Source organism: Rhinopithecus roxellana, chromosome 15 (genome assembly GCF_007565055.1).
Source record: "Rhinopithecus roxellana isolate Shanxi Qingling chromosome 15, ASM756505v1, whole genome shotgun sequence".
Taxonomy (NCBI): domain Eukaryota; kingdom Metazoa; phylum Chordata; class Mammalia; order Primates; family Cercopithecidae; genus Rhinopithecus; species Rhinopithecus roxellana.
In genome coordinates this window covers 17,758,934-17,781,555 of record NC_044563.1, presented here as the reverse complement: position 1 = coordinate 17,781,555, position 22,622 = coordinate 17,758,934, and the positions used below count along the sequence as shown (strand labels likewise).

The 22,622-nt window shown below is 40.5% G+C and overlaps 1 protein-coding gene across 4 annotated transcripts in view; it reads left to right on the top strand.

Moving 5' to 3' along the window:
- Positions 1-22,622, top strand: part of CKAP5 (cytoskeleton associated protein 5) — a 102,891-nt gene that overhangs the window by 40,477 nt on the left and 39,792 nt on the right. For all 4 annotated transcript variants that reach the window (XM_010371086.2, XM_030917771.1, XM_030917772.1 and 1 more), the window contains exons 9-20: positions 2,590-2,694; positions 5,808-5,897; positions 6,011-6,175; positions 7,070-7,198; positions 8,237-8,419; positions 10,470-10,583; positions 10,864-10,974; positions 12,265-12,357; positions 16,723-16,908; positions 18,016-18,110; positions 21,806-21,863; positions 21,971-22,096. In XM_010371086.2, coding sequence (XP_010369388.2) covers positions 2,590-2,694; positions 5,808-5,897; positions 6,011-6,175; positions 7,070-7,198; positions 8,237-8,419; positions 10,470-10,583; positions 10,864-10,974; positions 12,265-12,357; positions 16,723-16,908; positions 18,016-18,110; positions 21,806-21,863; positions 21,971-22,096 — 1,455 coding nt within the window. The remainder of the gene's footprint in view (positions 1-2,589; positions 2,695-5,807; positions 5,898-6,010; positions 6,176-7,069; positions 7,199-8,236; positions 8,420-10,469; positions 10,584-10,863; positions 10,975-12,264; positions 12,358-16,722; positions 16,909-18,015; positions 18,111-21,805; positions 21,864-21,970; positions 22,097-22,622) is intronic.

The following is a 22,622-nucleotide window of genomic DNA, read 5'->3' as shown; positions in this document are numbered from 1 at the left end:
GCATCTGAATCATATCTGAGAAATATTTTGGTAAGGAAAAATAATCAAAACATTTGTAAATACCAATAGTGATTTCAATACAGAAATGAATGGAAAATTTTTTCTCCATAGACCTACAGTTATTAGAGATTTAACAAAATGTTTATTACGACCCTGATCTCATCCTCTCGTGAGGAAAGTGGACTTAATACAAGTTTAGAGGAAGAACATGCTTTACTTAATAAAAGGAGCAAAAGCTTTGGAGTCAGAATTGACCTGGGTTTGAATCGCACAGCATTACCATTTGCTAACTACCTGACTGTAAGCACATTAATCTCTATTTAATTTTTAGAATCTGGTTTGGGTACAGTAGCTCACACCTATAATCCCAACACTTTGGGAGGCCAAGGGGGGCTGATCCCTTGAGCCCAGTAGTTTAAGACTAGCCTAGGCAACATGAAGAAACTCTGTTTCTACAAAAAATAGAAACATTAGCAGGTGTGGTAGCACTTGCCTTTAGTCCCAGCTACTCGGGAGGCTGAGATGGGAGGATCACTTGAACTTGGGAGGGGGAGGTTGCAATGAGCTGAGATCGAGCCAGACTCTGTCTCAAAAAAAAATTTCTTTTTGAAATCTGCACATTTTTTGTTGTTTTTCATTTTTGAGACAGTGTCTCGCTCTGTCACCCAGGCTAGAGTGCAGTGCCACGATCTTGGCTTACTGCACCCTCCGCCTCCGAGGTTCAAGCGATTCTCCTACCTCAGCCTCCTGAGTACCTGGGACTACAGGCGCGTGCCACCATGCCTGGCTAATTTTTCTATTTTTGGTAGAGGCAGAGTTTTGCCATGTTGCCCAGGCTGGTCTTGAACTCCTGGACTCAAGCGATCCTTCCGCGTCAACCTCTTAAGGTCCTGAGATTATAAACGTGAACCATCACGCCTGGCTGTGAATCTGCAAAGTTGAAATAGTAATAGTACTTACCTCATAGGGTTTGGGTGAAAATTAAATTTAAAAAGGATTGTAAAGTGCCTACAAAATGTTGGTGCCTAATTTGTTTTTTTAATAAATGTTAGTTTATTCATCCTTATTCCTCAGCACTTAAGGAGTGCATATAAGTGCCAAGTAGAACTTCCTGCATGTTGCATGTTAGGAGTTGTTTAATGCAGAGAATCTAGAATAAAGCATTCTGCTTATGGAACACTAGATTGTAGGGACTAGATAAAATTCAAAGTAGATGGGAGGCATTACTCCTACTAGGAAAAGAGTGAAAAAAGAAGAGTTTGGGGACATTTATAAATAAAGCAGCTGTGTTTGTGTGTGTGTGTATGCGTGTGTGTATGTGAGAGAGAGTCTTGCTCTGGTGTCCAGGCTGGAGTGCAGTGGCGCAATCTTGGCTCACTGCAACCTCTGCCTCCCAGGTTCAAGTGAGTGATCCTTTTGCCTCAGCCTCCCAAGTAGCTGGGACTACAGGCATACGCCACCGTGCCTATATTATTGTGTAATAAAGCAGTCTTTTAACACCAGCTGATTGGGCAGTGTACCACAGCAAAATCTTACCAGAAAGGAACCCAGTCATAATCACTGTCTTGCTAAATTGACACAGATGCAGCTACTACCCATGAGTTTAGATAAGTGCTGGGCTTTGTGGGGTGTGGCATAGGAGGGCAGTAGTATAAGCAGTGCTAGAGGAGAATCAACTGAGACTCTGAATAGAAGCTTAACCATCATTAGATGACCGAAGTGGCAGCCTCAAGGCCAGAAGCTTCCTCAGAAGAATGGTTGCAATAGCATTAACAATTTAGAGTCCCCATGGACTTCCTGAACGTACCTGCAGCAGTTTCTACTGGTGCTTCTTGGTTATGAATGCTAGAGCTGTTGCCCAGTCGTGTCTTTCAGAGATACGTTGTCTTTTCATTTTCCTTGTCCCAAAGCAAAGTCAGCAGACCTCTAGTCTCTCTGCCATTATCAGGGTCATTTCCTGCACAGTTGAACAGTGCTGGCAGCCCAGACTGCCACTACTGGATAGTGAGAAATTTGATGTTGTGGTTTTATCTATGTTTTATTAGTAGAACTTCAAGATAGAAGACTAAACATAATGAAGGGAAGCTCCCAAATTCAATACAATGAAAGAAGAATTTCTCCTGTCTTGTAGTAAATAAAATTGGTCATATATTAGCATAAGAGCTTTCAGAATTCTTTTTTTTTTTTTTTTTTTTGAGATGGAGTCTTGCTTTGTTGCACGGACTGGAGTGCAATGGTGCAATCTTGGCTCACTGCAACCTCCACCTCCCGCGTTCAAGTGATTCTCCTGCCTTGGCCTCCCAAGTAGCTGGGATTACAGGTGCCCGCCATCATGCCTGGCTCAATTTTGTATTTTTAGTAGAGACAGGGTCTCACCATGTTGGTCAGGCTGATCTCGAACTCCTGACCTCAGGTGATCCACCCACCTCTGCCTCCCAAAGTGCTGGGATTACAGGCGTGAGCTACTGCACCTGGCCTCAGAGTTCTTTTGAGAATAAAATTTCAATACTCTTCTACATGGCTGTGACTATTTTGTTTTCCTTTCCACACCCCCCCCCCCCCCCCCCCCCCCCCCCCCCGCTTTTGTAGGTTGTTGGAAAGGATACCAATGTCATGTTGGTGGCTTTGGCAGCAAAATGTCTTACTGGCCTGGCTGTTGGGCTAAGGAAGAAATTTGGACAATATGCAGGACATGTAAGTAACACTCCTTTTTAGATACAGATCAACAAAATCTATCAAAAATGGTAGGCCTGGTTTGCTGTTTGCTTTAAAACAACTCCTTGGCATAGATGTGTATATATTGTACCAGTAAATTTCTGTTTTGTTAATATTCAGCATATCTTATAAATTTCAGTAGATGTCAGTTATAACAAAATTTATAGGCCTTGTGTAGAAAGTCAGGGACTAGGCCTAAAGTACTTAGTTGAGTTGATTTATTTGCTTATTACTTACTTACTAGTATCTTACTTTGTTCTTACAATGTTATACACATTATGACAAGATGAAACAAAACTTGTAACGACCAGGACCAGAATGAAAATGAGAGTAGGAAAGGCAATAAAAAACTATAAATGTAAAACTGTGAGGTTAATATATAAAATGTGTTTTATAGTGTCTTCCTATTTTAATATATAATTTACTTATGTATTTGAGACTTTTATATAGATTACAATGTTGTATATTTTATGTAGGTTATCTCCATTTTACTTATTCAAAGAAAATCTGACTGGAGACATTTGTTGACTATACTATTTGTATAAGTTTGTTTCCAATCAAATTTGGTAATAATTTTAATTAATTAAGATGTTTTCTTTAACTGTGGCTTCTGTCCTTTGGCCTCTAAATCTGGTCTGAATTACTAAGAATGGCTCATCCTAAAAATTGACCTTATTGATCTTTAGAGTTTAGCTTGCTAGCCACTTCATCATTTGATTCCCTAGACTGACTTAGGAGTTTCCTAATAGTCCCTAGTCATGTGTCCATTTTACATTGTGAAGCTAATATCTAGCCTCACATGAGCTATGGTATTTGGAGCTTGCTTACTCATAGCATTAAAAATAATCTCAGAGAACTTAACTGAAGAAAAAGAAGACACTACCAAATAAAAATAAATCATGACTGGCTTATTACTAGGGAAATAAAAATAAGGGACTATAAAACCCTTAGACATGTACATCATAAATTGAAATAAAATTAAAATATATTTTTATAGCAATCAGTATTATATAATATCTATGTGTATATGCTATTTCGGTCAATTTTGTGTTACTTAGTAGGATATTTCACACTTTTGTATTGGGAATAATTTTTCAAGATAAAGAACATTTTTTTCCTAAACCACTTAAATATCAGTTCAGAGAATAATTTTAATTTTTTTTTTTTTTTTTTTTTTTTTTTTTTTTTTTTGAGACAGGGTGTCACTTTGTCACCCAGGCTGGAGTACAGTGGCACCATCTCAGTTCACTGCAGCCTTAACCTCTTAGGCTCAGGTGATCCTCCCACCTCAGTCTCTCGAGTAGCTGAGACTTTAGGCACACCCCACCACGCTTGACTACTTTTTGTATTTTTGGTAAAGATGGGGTTTCGCCATCTTGCCCAGGCTGGTCTCGAAATCCTAGGCTCAAGCTATCTGCCTGCCTCAGCCTCCCAAAGTGCTGGGATTACAGACTTGAGCCACCACACCGGCCTAAAATTCATTTTAATTTACCAAATTATGATCGGATAATTGCCTGGCTTTCCAGTTTGAGTTCTGATTCTGGCTTTGTTTCACTTTGTTGTCCTGGTAAAGAATGTCTCCATTGCTCTATAGTTTGGGGTCTCCCCTGCCTTAATACTGTAATATATATGGTGTTAGTATCAAGCATGTTAGTGACTTGGCTTTATTTTCTTTAAATGTTTACAAACTGTCTTTTTGGCAATATTTATAAAAGTGAACGTTAGCTTTATAGACATTAAAATATCTTGATGTTCAAGTTTATAACTAGTATTAAAAAGTCTCATATTTTTTCCATGGGAACCATAGTCCTTGGACTATACCAAGTAGTCTATAACCACTTCTGTGAAATCTTGAAAACAATTTTTTCCTTTTTTTGGATACCATTGAGCTTTACTGTGTCCTTTGGACCTTAGAAATTTCCTTCTCCAGCCTGGGCAACATGGAGAAACCCCCGTCTCAACAAAAAATAAAATAAAAAATTATATTTACAGGGAAGTGGTCAAGAAATTAATAATTAAAAAAAAATTATTAGATGTGGTGACATATACCTGAGACCTACCTACTCGGGAGGCTGAGATGAGAGGATTACTTGAGCCAAGCGGGCCGAGGCTACAGTGTGCCATGTTCATTCCACTGCACTCCCACCTGGGTGACAGAGCGAGACCCTGTGGTGCAGAGGCAGCAAATAGATTGAGAAGCACTGCCATAGTGGGAGAGAATGAGAATTCTTCATTGTTGCAGCATAAGATTCTATGTCCTTCAAGAAAGGAAATGACTTTTTATTCCACTTAAATGTTTGCTTTATTGGTTTGTTTTGGTGGAGACAAGGTGGTTTTTTAGAAAGTAAGTTTTATTGAGATAAAACTTACGTGCCATAGAATTTACAAGGTGGTTTTTTAGAAAGTAAGTTTTGAGATAAAACTTACATACTATAAAATTTACCCTCTTAAAATGATTTTAGAATATTCACAATGTTATGTAACTATCAGCACTATCTAATTCCAGAACATTTTCATCACCCCAGAAAGAAACCCCTTGCCCATTAACAGTCACTTCCCGTGCTGCTCCCTGCCCTTGACCCTAGCAACCACTAATCTACTTTTTTGTCTCTGTGGTTTTAACATTTCATGTAAATGGAGTCATCGTACAAAGCATGGTCTTTGCGACTGCTTTTTTTTTTTTTTTGGAAGACAGGATTTTGCTGTGTTGCCCAGGCTATAATACAGTGATGCAATCACAGCTCACTGCAGCTTTGACCTCTTGGGTTCAAGTGATCCTCCCACCTCAACCTCCCAAGTAGCTGGGGTCACAGGCACATACCACCACACCTGGCTCATTTTTTTGTTTGTTTTAGTAGAGACAAGATCTCACTCTGTTGCTTAGACTGGTCTTGAACTCCTGGCCTCAAGCAACCCACCTGCCTCAGCCTCCCAAAGTGCTGGGATTACAGGCATGAGTCACTGTGCCCAGCCTATGACTGGCTTTTTTTAAACTTAGCATACTATTTTTAAGGTTCAGCCATGTTCTGGTATACATAAATATATCATTCCTCTTTGTTGCTGAATAATGTTCTAGCCATTCACTTTTACAGGTTGTGCCAACCATCTTGGAGAAATTCAAAGAGAAGAAACCTCAAGTGGTACAAGCCTTGCAGGAGGCAATTGATGCGATCTTCCTTACTGTAAGTTGACAGCGTGAGTTTGTAGTTTTATCTGAAGTCAAGTTTGTCAATATAGTATTTTGATTGTTCTTTACAATTGAAAAAAGTTCATTAAGCACATTTTTTTCCTAAAGACCACACTACAGAACATCAGTGAGGATGTTTTAGCAGTAATGGATAATAAAAATCCAACCATCAAGCAGCAGACATCTCTTTTTATTGCAAGAAGTTTCCGCCACTGCACTGCTTCTACCCTGCCAAAGAGCTTGCTAAAGCCCTTTTGTGCTGCACTACTTAAGGTACAGACTGTCCTTGAAATTGGGGGAATATTGAAATTATACCTAGGCAAGATTTTTTTCCTGCTAATTATGTACAGTGACTACTTGACTTTCAGACTATAGAGGTCATAATCTTTTGAGGAACAGACTCTTTGCAGCTTGGAAACTGAATCCAAATTCTCATAACTGTGTTCCTCTTCTTGAAAGAAAGCACAAGTTAGTGTTATGATTCCATTAACTGTTAAATATTTTGTTTCTTACTTGGCCCATATACTGGTGTTCAGCTGCATCTGGCCAAGCATAGGCATCAAATGTGGAGTATTTGAAGATCATCTGGGAATGAGTCATTTTAGATAGAGGGTAAGAGGAAAAGGAAGCACTTAATTTTGCTAAATGGATTACCAAGGGTTTCCTTAACCCAGAAAGAATTTTTTTGTTTGTTTTTGTTTTTGTTTTTTTTTTATTTGAGATGGAGTTTAGCTCTGTTGCCCAGGCTGGAGGGCAGTCACACAATCTTGGCTCACTGCAACCTCTGCCTCCCAGGCTCAAGCAATTCTCCTGCTTCAGCCTCCTGAGTAGTTGGGATTATAGGTGTGTGCCACCATGCCTGGCTAGTTTTTGTATTTTAGTACAGATGGGGTTTCACTATGTTGGCCAGGCTGGTCTCAAATTCCTGACCTCAGGTAATCCACCTGTCTTGGCCTCCCAAAGTGCTGGGATTACAGGCATGAGCCACCATGCCTGGCCCAGAAAGAATTTTTGAAAGAGGAACTGTCAGTTGGCACAAGGAAAGCTACACTTAGCTTCAGAAAATTGTAAAAAGCAAATTCTTTATCCAGCAACCATCAGTCTGAATTAAAATGAGTAATGCCTAAAATACCTTGCATTAATATTTTGCTTACTTCTGGACTATAGCACATCAACGATTCTGCTCCTGAAGTCAGAGATGCCGCATTTGAAGCATTGGGTACTGCTTTGAAGGTGGTTGGCGAGAAAGCAGTAAACCCATTCTTAGCTGATGTGGACAAACTCAAGCTTGATAAGGTAGGTTAGTAATGGATTGGACTGAATTTGGACAACAGTCCTGTCTCTTTGCATCATGGCTTTGTCTCTTGACAATTGGAGAGTACTGATATTCTTTTGATCAGGATTTCTTGATTTTCTTTAAAAATTGCCTTTTACAGTAGGAAAGAAATGCATAATTGAAACAAGTTTTGGAGGATGCTCTCTGGTACTTTTTGTCTTCAATTTTGTCTGTTGTTTTACTAAGAAAAAAAATGCTGATATCACCTCAGGAAATTTATTTCATCCTCCACTGGTAGTTCACACCTAGAGTTTAAAAACAGCTTTTGAGAATTTAAGTTTCATTTAAGGCTATGATGGTGATAATAGTAGAAATATCTTTCAAATTGTAACCAAAAAAAGCTGAGTGACCAATCTGTAGAGAAGATGAAAACAGTTCTGTGAGATAAATTTATTTCTAAAGTCCAGAAAGTTACCTTCCTATATGTGAATGTCTTCCATAAACAATATGGTCATTTTAAGTTTATTACAATTCTAATTTGTAAAGAAATAAAATGTCAGATTAATATCTTACATATGCCTATCTACTGCCAGAAAAGTGTGGATAATTTATCTTTGTTGAAAGGGAAATTTTTTCTCTGAATTTTCTTTTTTTTTTTTTTTTTTTTTGGCAACGAGTCTCACTCTGTCACCCAGGATGGAGTGCAGATGGCACAATCTCAGCTCACTGCAACCTCTGCCTCCTGAGTTCAAACGATTCTTGTGCCACAGCCTCCCAAGTAGCTGGGATCACAGGCATCTGCCACCATGCCCGGCTAATTTTTTTGTGTTTTTGGTAGAGACAGGGTTTCACCATGTTGGCCAGGCTGGTCTCGGACCTCTGACCTCAAGTGATCCACCCATCTTGGCCTCCCAAAGTGCTGGGATTATAGGCTTGAGCCACCTTGCCCAGCCATTTCTCTGAATTCTTACGTGTAGTTGTGGTTTAGAAATGTAATAACATAGTGGTTGTGTTTCAAAGTTGGGCTTAATAATGTTCATCTCATTTTCATTCTCCAGATCAAAGAATGTTCAGAAAAGGTAGAACTAATACATGGTAAGAAAGCTGGACTAGCTGCTGATAAGAAGGAATTCAAACCTCTGCCTGGAAGGACTGCTGCTTCAGGGGCTGCAGGAGATAAGGACACAAAGGACATTTCTGCACCCAAACCAGGACCTCTAAAAAAGGCACCTGCTGCTAAGGTTAATAGATTATTTGAAAATAGAATTTAGTAAGGAAGGGTCTGAGTCTCAGGTTCATGGTTGTTCCTCTAAAATTATTTTGTTTGAGAAATGAATTCATTTGCCACATTAAAAATACAGCAGAAAATCTGTTAATGAAGATAGGATATTCCAGCAATAAATTCAGCTATTTGAAGCTTTAATAGAGATAAAAATGGTAACAAAGGCACAGAAGTGTATTTTATCAATTTAACATAAAATTTACTATCTTAACTTTTTTTTTTTTTTTGAGATGGAGTCTCGCGCTGTTGCCCAGACTGGAGTGCAGTGATGCAATCTCGGCTCACTGCAACCTGTGCCTCCCAGGTTCAAGGAATCCTCCTGCCTCAGCCTCCCAAGTAGCTGGGATTATAGGCACCTGCCACCACCCCTGGCTAATTTTTATATTTTTAGTAGATACAAGGTTTCACCATGTTGTCCAGCCTGGTCTCAAACTCCCAACCTCAAATTATCTGCTTGCCTCAGACTCCCAAAGTGCTGAAATTACAGGCATGAGCCACCATGCCCAGCCTCAGTAAATCTGTCAATTAATAAGTAAAAATTGATGTCTGTTAACAACAACAAAAAGAAGAGTAGGAGATTTGTTATTTGAAGTATCTCTCCATATAGAGAATGCTGTTACAGAGAAAGATCCAGAAGAGGTATCGTAGTTAATCAAAAAGTACAGAATTTTCTATTTTTAGGGTTAGAATATAAATCCCTTTATGGGGTTATTACTATGAACCAACAAAACCATACTGTTGATATGACATGGTAAGTATTACAGGCTTCCATTTAGTTAAAAACTGGCATCCTTGGTTTTGCTAACTACAACTTAAAATATTGGAATATATTCAAGATAACATTAGTTTCAGAACAACTCTGGATGCTGAAGACTAATTTGGTCCTCTGTTATTTTATCTTTTCTTTTTAGGTTTGCGGCATTTCATAACAAATATCCAAAATAGGTAGAAGGAACAATGTGAATGGTGATGCGTGTTGCCATAATATAGTTATCATTTGCTGTGTACATTGTGATATACTATTTTCTTGTGACTTTTTCCCCCCATACATATTCTGCTTTTGTATCTTGGGACTTTTGAAAACGAGTGGAATGAATATTTTTTGTATTTTTTTTGTAAAGATGGGGTCTTGCCATACTGCCCAGGCTGGTCTCAAACTCCTGGGCTCAAGGGATTCTTAGCCTCCCAGAGTGCTGGGATTACAGGTGTGAACTACTGTGCTCAACTACTTGGGAAGCTGAGGTGGGAGGCTCACTTAAGCCCAGGAGGTCAAGGCTACAGTGAGCCGTAATCGGGCCACTGCACTCCAGCCTGGATGACAGAGCAAGACCCTGTCTCAGAAAACAAACAAACCCCAAATAAATGTAAAAAAAAAAGGTATCGGGATGTCATTCTCAAATTAATTTGTGAATTTAGTATAATTTGAGGCCATCTCTTGTTTCATTTATCTCATTAATTCTAAAATCAAATTTTTAATATGGGGTCTACAGATTACCCCATGGGTGGTCTTCAGGGGTTCTGTCTGACCTTGAAACTGTGCTAAATTTTGTAGGTACAAAAAATGTTTATTTTAGGGTAATCCCTCATTTTAATCAAACTTTTGAGGGAGAATGTGACTCAATAAAAGTTTAAAAACCACTGTTTTAGGCCGGGTACAGTGATTCATGCTTGTAATCCCAGCACTTTGGGAGGCCAAGACAGAAGGATCACTTGAGGCCAGGAATTCGGGACCAGCCTGGGCAACATGGCAAAACCCTGTCTCTACAAAAAAATTTTTTTTAATTAGCCAGGCATGGTAGCACACGCCTGTGGTCCAAGCTACACAGTAGGCTGAGGTGGGAAGGAAGATCCCTTGAGCCCAGGAGGTTGAGCCTGCAGTGAGCCGAGCTGGTGCAACTGCGTTCCAGGCTCGACAACAAAATGAGACACTGTCTCAAAAAAAATAAAAAATAACTCCACCATTTTAAATCCTTAAGTGGTTTAATTTTTTATTTTTTAAATTGTTTTAGGCTGGTGGGCCACCGAAGAAGGGGAAACCAGCTGCACCAGGAGGCGCAGGGAATACTGGAACCAAGAACAAGAAAGGATTGGAGACCAAAGAAATAGTGGAGCCTGAGCTCTCGGTCAGTATTACACACTAAGCCTGAAACTCATGAACCCTGCAAAGTGAGACCTTTGAGAAGACTGGAGTTCTTGGTGGGTTCTACAACATACAGTTAATTGATATCTTTTAGCTTATTGGAACTGCCTTGGACAGTCTCCTTTATCAAAGTATAATAGAAGCCTCAGAAACTATAGCATACCATGGGAGTATTCTTTTAGTTTTGACTGGAGTATGTTTACATTTTTGTCATCTGTTCCCTTAAGCAATTCCTAATTCTAATATGTTTTTGTATCTTACAGATAGAAGTATGTGAAGAAAAAGCTTCGGCTGTTCTTCCCCCTACCTGCATACAGCTTCTTGACAGCAGTAACTGGAAAGAAAGGCTGGCTTGTATGGAAGAGTTCCAGAAGGTAGTACATAGGGATGAATTGAGTATGAAAGAAAATCAGATTATATGGAAGCAGTGAAATTGATAATAAAGAATTTGTCCTAATTGTGGTGTTTTATAACCAGTGAACACATTTCATGGCATTAAAGATGAGGTGGGACTTTTTATTTTTTGTAGCTGTGTAGTGTTTGCTATTTTAAACATCAGTATTCTATGGCCTCTATAAGCTCATGACTTAATACTTAAGAAAATTATATTCTTATTCTGAATTATAAGGCTTAGATTAATTTTTTTTTTTTTTTTTTGAGACAGAGTCTCGCTCTGTTGCCCATGCTGGAGTACAGTGGCGTGATCTCAGCTCACTGCAAGCTCCGCCTCCTGGGTTCACGCCATTCTCCTGCCTCAGCCTCCTGAGTAGCTGGGACTACAGGTGCCCGCCACCACGCCTGGCTAATTTTTTGTATTTTCAGTAGAGACGGGGTTTCATTGTGTTAGCCAGGATGGTCTCGATCTCCTGACTTCATGATCCATCCACCTCGGCCTCCCAAAGTGCTGGGATTACAGGCATGAGCCACCATGCCCGGCCCAGCCCAGCTTAGATTAATTTTTTAACTATGGTACTTGCTCATAAACTTCCTAGGCATATAGGTCTCTCTACTTAAACCATCCCTCATCCAGTACTTTTATCCGGCTTTATCATCATGATTCCTTGGTAGAATTGGACAAAACCTCCCAAAAACCTGTGTTGTAAAGGAACATGGCAGTTCATTTTGGCATATACCGGGTGATTCTAATGAGGAAGGGTGAGGAGCAACTGCAAGAGCACTGTCACTTAAGGCAGAGAAGCCTTCCAGTCCTGCTTCTGCCGCCCATTTGGTTTAGATCTGAGTCTGTACATCTTTAATATTCAGTACTTTAGAACTTCGAATCTATTCTGCTTTGCTGTTTTTAGGAAAATCAAGGAAGAGAAAATACGTATAAGCAGTTTCTGCCACATACTAGGCAAATGAAAACTATTATTTTGCATGGTGCAAACTTTTTGTGAATTCCTGAAATGTGAGATAAATGTTCAGTGATACTAATTTAACAGCCATATACCAACCATCTAGCTTAAGAAATAAAGCATAGACATAAAAACACAAAGAAATAAAGCATAACAGCAGAAGCTATATAAGCTCCCTCAATAACCTTCCTCAGTTCTATTCCATTCCTTTCTTCAGAGGTAACCACTTACTTGACTTTGGTATTTACTCTTCCTTTGGAACTAAATCTTTAACCCTTTAACTCTTTTATTCTCTTATTTTACTTCAAGGCTGTTGAGCTAATGGACCGAACTGAAATGCCATGCCAGGCATTAGTGAGGATGCTAGCCAAGAAACCTGGATGGAAAGAAACTAATTTTCAGGTATTTAAAATGTGAGATTTGATGTCTTTTATTGAAGTAATTTACATTACATCATCCTATGGAGTAATACAGCAGAATAGTTTTGGTAATGAATTTTTTTTTTTTTTTTTTTTTGAGATGGAGCTTCACTCTCGTTGCCCAGGCTGGAGTGCAATGGCATGATCTTGGCTCACTGCAACCTCTGCCTCCTAGGTTCAAGTGATTCTCCTGCCTCAGCCTCCCGAGTAGCTGGGATTACAGGCACCCGTCACCATGCCCGGCTAGTTTTGTATTTTTAGTAGAGACAGGTTTCTCTATGTTGGTCAGGCTGGTCTCGAACTCCTGACCTCAGATGATCCGCCCATCTTGGCCTCCCAAAGTACTGAGATTACAGGTGTGAGCCACCGTGCCCGGCTTGGTAATGATTTTTAATGAACAATGGGGTGTGTGCATTTTGATTGAACACATAACTACAGTTGACTCTTGAACAATGTGGCAATTAGGGGCACTACCCCTTGTGTCGTTGAAACTTCACATATAACTCTGGACTCCCCAAGAACTTAACTACTAATAGCCTACTGTTGCCAGAAGCCCTACTGATAACAGTCAGTTAACGTATTTTGTATGTTACATGTATTGTATATTGTATTCTTACAATTAAAGTAAGCTAGAGAAAAAATGTGATTAAGAAAATCCTAAGGAAGAGAAAACATATTTACTATTTATTAAATGGCAATGGATCATCATAAAGGTCTTCAGTTCCCATCATCTTCATGTTGAATAGGCTGAGGAGGAGAAAGTAAGAAAAGGGGTTTGTCTTGCTGATTCAGGAGTGGCAGAGGCAGAAGAAAATTCATGCATAAGTGGATCTTTGCAGTTCAAACCCATGTTGTACAAGGGTCAACTGTATAACTTTATATAACTAGGGATTTATATATGTATAAATATGTAAATATATACATCCATATATAATTTGTATAATTTAGATATATGCATTTTTTTCTTCTCATTTTTAGGCCTAGAAGGCTTCTTATCTAATCTTTACATATTCAAGGGAGAAATAAACAGTGAGATAGCTTTTTTATTTGATGGGATAAAAAATAAGGGCAGTCCTTAAATTGCCAATGAAAATTTACCATATAATCAATTGTATAGCCCCATTAACTGATAATAGAGCTGAAATTTAGCAGTACCAAGTTATTAGTCTAAGGGGCGGGTATAGAGGGAAGTACAGGAAAGTGGTACAGGAGTGAAAATGAGAAAAAGTTTCCTTCTCTTTTTCTAGATGTACATAAAATAGACCTCATGCTAAACAAACTTGAAATGTATCAGGTTTATTTTTGGCATCCTGCTAGTCTCTTTTTGGTTTCTCTTCTGCTGCCACCTCTTGTTTTGCCTCTAGGATGTTTAGGTCTCTCATACACTGTGTTTCCCTTAGATTGTGTTACATAGGTTACATAGCACCTTATTCGTATAGGCCAGCTCCACAAAGGCTAAATATTCTAAAAGATTCTTGAGTTGTCCTGTTGCTCTCACAGCACTTTTTTTTGAGAAAGGCCTTCACTCAGTTGTCCAGGCTGGAGTGTGGTGGTGCAAACGTGGCTCACTGCAGTGTTGACATCTTAGGCTCAAGAGATCTTCCCATTTTAGCCTCTGGAGTAGTTGGGACCACAGGCATGCATCACTACACCTTGCTAATTTTTTTCTCAAATTCTTAGAGAGTATGAAGTGTAATCTCGTTGTGATTTTGATTTTCAGCCACCAAAGACTCTCTCCTTGGTTAACTTAATGACGAGCTAATGATTGGACAGATTTTCTTTCTTTTTTTTTTTTTTTGTTTTTTGAGACGGAGTCTCGCTCTGTCGCCCAGGCTGGAGTGCAATGGCCGGATCTCAGCTCACTGCAAGCTCCGCCTCCCGGGTTTACGCCATTCTCCTGCCTCAGCCTCCCGAGTAGCTGGGACTACAGGCGCCCGCCACCTCGCCCGGCTAGTTTTTTTGTATTTTTTTAGTAGAGACGGGGTTTCACCGTGTTAGCCAGGATGGTCTCGATCTCCTGACCTCGTGATCCGCCCGTCTCGGCCTCCCAAAGTGCTGGGATTACAGGCTTGAGCCACCGCGCCCGGCGACAGATTTTCTTAAATGCCTTGAACCAATATTATCTGTCTCCCACCCTCTGCCAAGGGCGGGGTTGTGTGTGTGTGTGTGTGTGTGTTTGTGTGTGTGTGCGCGCTGGGTCATGCCAGAGATACTCAGGCACTTTACAGCTTTACCCTGGAATTCACTTTTTAAGCAAGGTCTTGAAGGTCAGTCAGAGATCCGAGATTAGGGCCCTTTTCAGTCTTTCCTGGGCATACACACAACCGTGAATATTCACATGACCTTCTAGATTCTCAGAGTCCTCTGTGGATACCTTATTCCCTAGATCCTTTTATGTTTTTGACCAAGCTGGTTTCCCCCAACTGGTATTGTGGACTTACACAGCTCTGATGTTAGATGTTAAGCAGTTGCCACTCATTGTTTTTGTTGTTTTCAACAAAATCCCTGGGGATAGGGCTTTTCCCACTGAGCTAGCTAGAGTCCGGTCAAATAACAGGCCCTTCAAATGGAGCTTTTCTAGGAAGCAGCCAGAAAAGACGGTACTTTGGGTCAAAACTTTTTGAGGAAGTCCAAACCTGAGCTGTCCCCCACCTGCCAGTGGCTGCACAGCTCTTGGTTTTCATAGTTGCTATGGTTACAAGACTTCAGGTTTTGAAGGCTACTGTGGAGCTGGAAGAAAAGGGGAACAAGGCAAGTTAAATCACCAGAAACCTCACTGTCCTAACTGAAATTTCAGCATCCTGTCTTTAAATGGTTCTTGTATTGTTACAAGCCTTTTTTAATTGTCAAAGTTGTGAGGTAAGTTGATTTGGATAGTTTTTGCCAGTGTTCTATGTTGCTTTTAAGGAAGATCAGTTTTTCAGAGGTATTGACTCTACAATTGCAGAAGTCCCACTCAAGATAATTACATTTCTTTGTTTTGTTTTTTGGTTTGGGATTATTTTTTAAATTTTTTACTTTTTTTTTTCACATGCCTGCTATGTCAAATTTTGGGGGTTTGAGACAAAGTCTCACTCTCTTGCCCAGGCTAGAGTGCAGTAGTGTGAACATGTCTTTCTGCAGCCTCAGCCTCCTGGGTTCAAGTGATCCTCCCACCTCAGCCTCCCAAGTAGCTAGGACTACAGGCAAGGGCCACACCCAACTAATTTTTGTACTTGTTGTAGAACTGGGGTCCCTCCATATTGACCAGGCTGGTCTTGAACTCCCGGCCTCAAGCATTCCTCTCGCCTCAACCTACCAAAGTGCTGGGATTACAGGCATGAGCCAGGCAATAATTGCATTTTAAAGAGGGTGTTTGTGTGGCTGGGCACAGTGGCTCATGCCTGTAATCTCAGCACTTGGGGAGGCTGAGGTGAGATCCACTTGAGATCCACTTGACATTCACTTGAGGTCAGGAGATCGAGACCAGCCCAGCCAACATGGTGAAACCTCATCTCTACTAAAAATACAAAAATTAGCCAGGCGTGGTGGCAGGTGCCTATAAGTAATCCCAGCTACTTGGGCGGCTGAGGCATGAGAATCACTTGAACCCGGGAGGCAGAGGTTGCAGTAAGCTGATATCACACCACTGCACTCCAGCCCGGGTGACAGAACAAGATTCTGTCAAATAAATAAATACGTACATACATAAATAAATAAGTGAGGGTATTTGTCACCTAAATGAATCTGTATAATAGAATTTCTAGTGGCTTAACAAAGTTAAAATATTCACACAATACAAAGAAAAATATTTATGAGCAAAGGGGTCCTTAATCCCATAGATCTGCCATCACAATAATATCTTTAAATTATTGTCCACAGATGTTTTTATTCTTTTACTTAAAAGCCAACAAGTTCTCTAAAATCTCTCAAGTTCTGTGTTGTGTGTGTGTATAAGAGGGTTTTAGTGTTTTTGTAGGCAGCCCTAGTAGTAATTCTCAGTTATGCAGTCAGTAGTAATTTGTTGTGTATTTTAGGATGTGTATTCAGTACTAAATGCAAATAATCATAAGAGGAGGAAAATTTAAAAATCAGATTTTTCAATTCATAAACTTTCTGTGCAATATTACTTGTTAATATTTTGGAACACTGAGTAGCTTTTTTTTCCCTCTCTTCACTGTCAGTTAAGTAATTGGTAACAATTAAAGGATACAAATTATTTTGCATATTTGTTTAAAATCCTCGTTTTACTTTAGTTGTGTTCTCAGCTGTCCCTAACTGTGTCATATCTGTTACATGCTGTTAATACAAGTAAATAAATAAATGTCCTTGGCTTGCTCCTAACTTTATGATACTTATCCTTATTCAGGTGATGCAAATGAAGCTTCACATAGTTGCTTTGATTGCCCAGAAGGGAAATTTTTCCAAAACGTCAGCTCAGATTGTATTAGATGGCCTTGTGGACAAGATTGGAGATGTGAAATGTGGGAACAATGCAAAAGAAGCTATGACAGCAATAGCTGAAGCCTGTATGTTACCGTGGACTGCTGAACAAGTTAGTAACACAGAACTCTTATTCCTCCAGTTTTCCTAATTTTTTTACCCAAACTTTAAGCTTACTAATTAAACATTAGTTTTTATCTTCTCAAGTAAAATCTTTTTTGATGCTGCATTTTGTTTTGAGATGGAATTTCACTCTGTCGCCCAGGCTGGAGTGCAGTGGTGCAATCTCGGCTCACTGCAACCCTCCTGGGTTCAAATGATTCTCCTGCTTCAGCCTCCCGCATAGCTGGGATTACAGGCACCTGCCACCACACCTGCCTAATTTTTGAATTTTAATAGAGACAGGATTTCATCATGTTAGCCAGGCTGGTCTCAAACTCCAGACCTCAGGTAATCCACCTGCCTTGGCCTCCCAGAGTGCTGGGATTACAGGCATGAGCCACCACACCCGGCCCTTTGATACTGCATTTCCATTTTTACCTTTAAAAATACTCTATTGCCTAGTGATGAAAATTTATGTTAGTCAAAAATATTCGGTCAGATACAGGGTCTCACACCTGTAATCCCAGCACTTTGGGAGGCCGAGGAGGGAGGACAACGTAAGGCCAGGAGTTTGAGACCAGCCTGGCCAACATGGTGAAACACCGTCTCTACTGAAAATATAAAAATTAACCTGTAATGCCTGCTACAAGGGAGGCTGAGGCGGGAGAATCACTTGAACCCGGGAGACAGACATTGCAGTGAGCCAAGATCATGCCACTGTACTCCGTCCTGGGCAATAGAGTGAGACTGTCTCAAAACAAACAAACAAAACATTCTATAGACGGTGAAAGCCCACGAGCTTTCCAGGCTGCAATGATTGATGATTGTGCCACTGTACTCCTGGGTGACAGAGCAAGACCTTGTCTCTAAAAATAAAAGACATTATATCATTATAATGCAGAGTAATTGCTGAAAAGCTATAAACAGTCCAGAATACCTTTTAGTCCCACTGTCACTCACCTCATTTTCTTGTGTAGATTAACTCTTGTTCCTAAGGCATTCTTGCAGTTGTTTTAGCATCAGAAAACTATGTTTAATGCACATCTGCCTTAATGTCGTGTGTATTTCTATAAGAAATACGAGATAAAACACAGATCTGTTGGTTTTCCCGTTTCAGGTTGTGTCAATGGCTTTCTCACAAAAGAATCCCAAAAATCAGTCAGAAACTCTGAATTGGCTATCAAATGCCATAAAAGAATTTGGTTTTTCTGGGTAAGTCGGAACGAAATCAAGTGGAAAATAGTTAAATGTTCTGTCAGTTTCTAAGTCATGATTCATTGTAGCTATTGCTGCTTATTTCTGAAGCGCGAGCGCTGGATTGTCTCATTTATATAAAATAAAATTACCTTTGTTCTCAAAGGTCTATATTGGCTTGTGTTCCTGCATTTTGATATTCACTGAAAGAGTTCTCTAAGTTATTTTTCCTTAAGCATTAATAGCTCTCCCACAGAAAATCCAGTTCCAAGAATTTCTAGTCAAATACATTAGGAAATTTCTGTATATAATTACATTTGTTTAAAGACCTATAGTATGCCTTGGCGAATGAAATGCTGTCAGAAATCTTCAATAGAAGAGCTTATTTAACTTTAACCCACTGTTCCCAAACTTATTTGCATATAGAGCACAGTTGTTTATTTACAACAAAACTTTATACAGTTTACTTTATTCCAGGTACTTTTAAAAAGCACTTTCTAAATCATAATTCATATGATTTAATTGTCATAAAAACTATGTGAGGCATTATGTTATCTCTATCTTGTAGATGAGGACTAAGGCGCAGAAAGTTTAAGTAATTTGGGCCCATCATAGTTAGGAAAGTGGCAAAACCAAGATTTTAATCCAGGCATTCTGGTTTGGAGAAAGAATGATGTAACTGCTATACTATGTTGCCTTTGTCTGTGCCATGCTACATTTTGCAACATGCCTGTTAATATCTGGTAAAAGGGTATTTTGAGTTCTACTGATTGAAAAAACACTGTTCTAGAAGTTACTCAAATAGCAAAGAACTGTTTGTTATGTTTTCTTTTCTTTTCTTTTTTTTTTTTTTGAGACGGAGTCTCGCTGCTCTGTCGCCCAGGCTGGAGTGCAGTGGCTGGATCTCAGCTCACTGCAAGCTCCGCCTCCCGGGTTCATGCCAGTCTCCTGCCTCAGCCTCCCAAGTAGCTGGGACTACAGGCGCCCGCCACCTCGCCCGGCTAGTTTTTTTGTATTTTTTTTGGTAGAGACGGGGTTTCACCGTGTTAGCCAGGATGGTCTCGATCTCCTGACCTCGTGATCCGCCCGTCTTGGCCTCCCAAAGTGCTGGGATTACAGGCATGATGTTTGTTATGTTATTATCTGTGGTGTTCTCCCATAGTTGAGGGTATTGTTATAATTCCTCTTAATTGTATAGTCTTTGATATAGCACGAATCTCTTGGCATGTCACTTATAAATCCACATATTTTCCTCTTTTTTGTTATGCTCTTTCATTTATTCATGTATTAAACAATCACATATTGGCTACTACAATGTTCCAATTGTTTGTTCCAGTCCTTCAGAATACATCGTGAACAAAATTAAATTTCTGTTTCATGGGATTTACGTTTGAGTAAAGAAAGATAGGTAATAAACAGTACATATATATATATAAGAGAGAGAGACAGAGAGACAGGCAGGCCAGGTGTGGTGGCTCATGCTTGGAATCCCAGAACTTATGGGAGGCTGAGGCAGGCAGATCACCTGAAGTCAGGAGTTGGAGACCAACCTGACCCACATGAAGAAACCCCACTTCTCCTAAAAATACAAAATTAGCTGGGTGTGGTGGCACATGCCTGTAATCCCAGCTACTCAGGAGGCTGAGGCAGGAGAATCATGTGAACAAACCCAGGAGGCGGAGGTTGCAGTGAGCCAAGATCATGCCATTGCTCTCCAGCCTGGGCAACAAGAACAAAACTCCATCTCAAAAAATAGATATATATATATTTTTACATATATATGTTTATGTAAAGCAGGATGAGGGGTTAAATGGAATAATGTGGTATAGTTTAGATGGTGTTGTTTTCTATATAGTAGTTGAAGAGTTCTTCCTGAAAAAATGACATCTGAGCAGAGACCAGGATATGAGAGAGCAAGCTGTGATAATCAGAGAGGAGCATTGTAGACCAAGGGAAGAGCAAATGCCAAAAGCTCTGTGGTAGAAGCACATGTGATATATTTAAAATAGCAAGGAGTGTATTTCCTTCAGAATGTAGCTATAGGACAATGAGTGAGTGGGTAGGAAGTGGTAGGAGATAAAGCTAGAGAAAGAATGGGGGCCAGGTCATGTGGGACCTCAACATTTTGAGTAAGCTGGGAAGGCATTAGGGATTTTTGAGCAGAAGAGTAACGGGTTCATATTCTGACTATTGTCAGAGAAAACAGGAGATCAAAGACAGGGAGACGAATTAGTAGGCTATTGGAATAATTCTGTCGAGAAATTCTGGTGGCTTGGACATAGACTGTAGAAGTGGAAGTGTTTTAACTGATAAGATATTTAAAAAGTAGAACAGAACAGGATATAAGAGAGAGACAAGTCAGGGATAACTTCAAAAAGTCAAGGATAGCCTGAGCAACTGGAAGAAAAATGTGGCTCTTTACTGAGGTGGAGAAGACTGGGAGGAACAGGTTTTGGGATTGGAGTAAGGACAATCAGGAGTTTGGTTTCAACATATTACGTGTAGGCTGTCTTCCACGTATACAAATGGAAATATCACAAAGGCAGCTGGATGATGTGAATCGAGTTCAGGAGAGAGTTCAAGATTGGATTTAAGAGTTGTATTTAAGCATGAAAGGATTGTCAGCATATAGATAGTATTTAAAGCTCACTTTTTTTTTTTTTTTTTTTTTTTTTGAGGCGGAGTCTTGCTCTGTCGCCCAGGCTGGAGTGCAGTGGGGCGATCTCGGCTCACTGCAAGCTCCGCCTCCCGGGTTCACGCCATTCTCCTGCCTCAGCCTCCCGAGTAGCTGGGACTACAGGCGCCCGCCACGGCGCCCGGCTAATTTTTTGTATTTTTAGTAGAGACGGGGTTTCACCATGGTCTCGATCTCCTGACCTTGTGATCCGCCCGCCTCGGCCTCCCAAAGTGCTGGGATTACAGGCGTGAGCCACCGCGCCCGGCCTTGTTTTTTTTTTTTTTTGAGACGGAGTCTCGCTCTGCCGCCCAGGCTGGAGTGCAGTGGCCGGATCTCAGCTCACTGCAAGCTCCGCCTCCCGGGTTTACGCCATTCTCCTGCCTCAGCCTCCCGAGTAGCTGGGACTACAGGCACCCGCCACCTCGCCTGGCTAGTTTTTCGTATTTTTTTGTAGAGACAGGGTTTCACCGTGTTAGCCAGGATGGTCTCGATCTCCTGACCTTGTGATCCGCCCATCTCGGCCTCCCAAAGTGCTGGGATTACAGGCTTGAGCCACTGCGCCCGGCCTAAAGCTCACTTTAAAGTTAGTGTAGGAGGCTGAGTGCGGTAGCTCAAGCCTGTAATCCCAGCATTTTGGGAGGCTGAGGCAGGTAGATCACTTGAGGTAAGGAGTGTGAGACCAGCCTGGCCAACATGGTGAAACCCCATCTCTACTAAAAACAAACAAACAAAAAATTAGCTGGGTGTGGTGTTGCACACCTGTAATCTCAGCTCCTCAGGAGGCTGAGGCATGAGAATTGCTTGAACCAGAGAGGCAGAGGTTGCAGTGAGCTATCATGTACTGTACTCCGGCCTAGGTTACAGAACAAGACTGTGTCTCAAATAAATAAAACAAAATAAAATAAAGTTAGTGTAGGAAGAGAAAAAGTGAGAACTTTGCCAAAGGGAGCCAGTCCTAGAGTGTGGCTTTATAAAACTCTATTGAGTATTTTGAAGGTTTCGTTTGTTTGCTTTTAATTCTAAGTGTTTCTTCTAGGTTGAATGTCAAAGCTTTCATTAGCAATGTGAAGACAGCTCTTGCTGCAACAAACCCAGTGAGTACATAACAACATATATAGGGCAGTATTGCCATCTTTGTGATTTAAAAAGTTATTATTGCCATCTTTGTGATTTAAAAAGTTCTTTTTCTTCTGTCTGGCAGGCTGTGAGGACTGCTGCCATAACCCTGCTTGGCGTGATGTATCTGTATGTTGGTCCCTCTTTGCGAATGTTCTTTGAGGATGAGAAACCTGCCCTCCTATCCCAGATAGATGCAGAATTTGAGAAGGTAAAATTTCCACAAATGATACAATCTGTTAGTGGACTTGAGAATCTCATTAATTAAGACTAAACTGTTGGGTGTGGTGGTGCATACTTGTAGTCCCAGCTACTCCTACTGAGGAAGGAGGATTGCTTAAGCGCAGATGTTTTGGGGGCTGTAGTGTGCTATGCCAGTTGGGTGTCCACAGTAAGTTCAGCATTAGTATTGTGACCTCCCAGGAGCTGAGGCCACCAGGTTGCCCAAGGAGAGGTGAACTGGCCCAGATCAGAAACAGAACAGGTCGGCCAGGTGCAGTGGTTCATGCCTATAATCCCAGCACTTTGGGAGGCCAAGGCAGAAGGATCCCCTGAGCCCAGGAGTTTAAGACCAGCCTGGGCAACAAAATGAGACCTTGTCTCTACAAAAATAAATAAATAAATAAATAAATTAGCCAGGCATAGTGGCACATGCCTGTGGTCCCAGCTACACAGGAGGCCAAGGTGGGAGGATCACCTGAGCCCAGCAGGTTGAGGCTCCAATGAACCATGTTTGT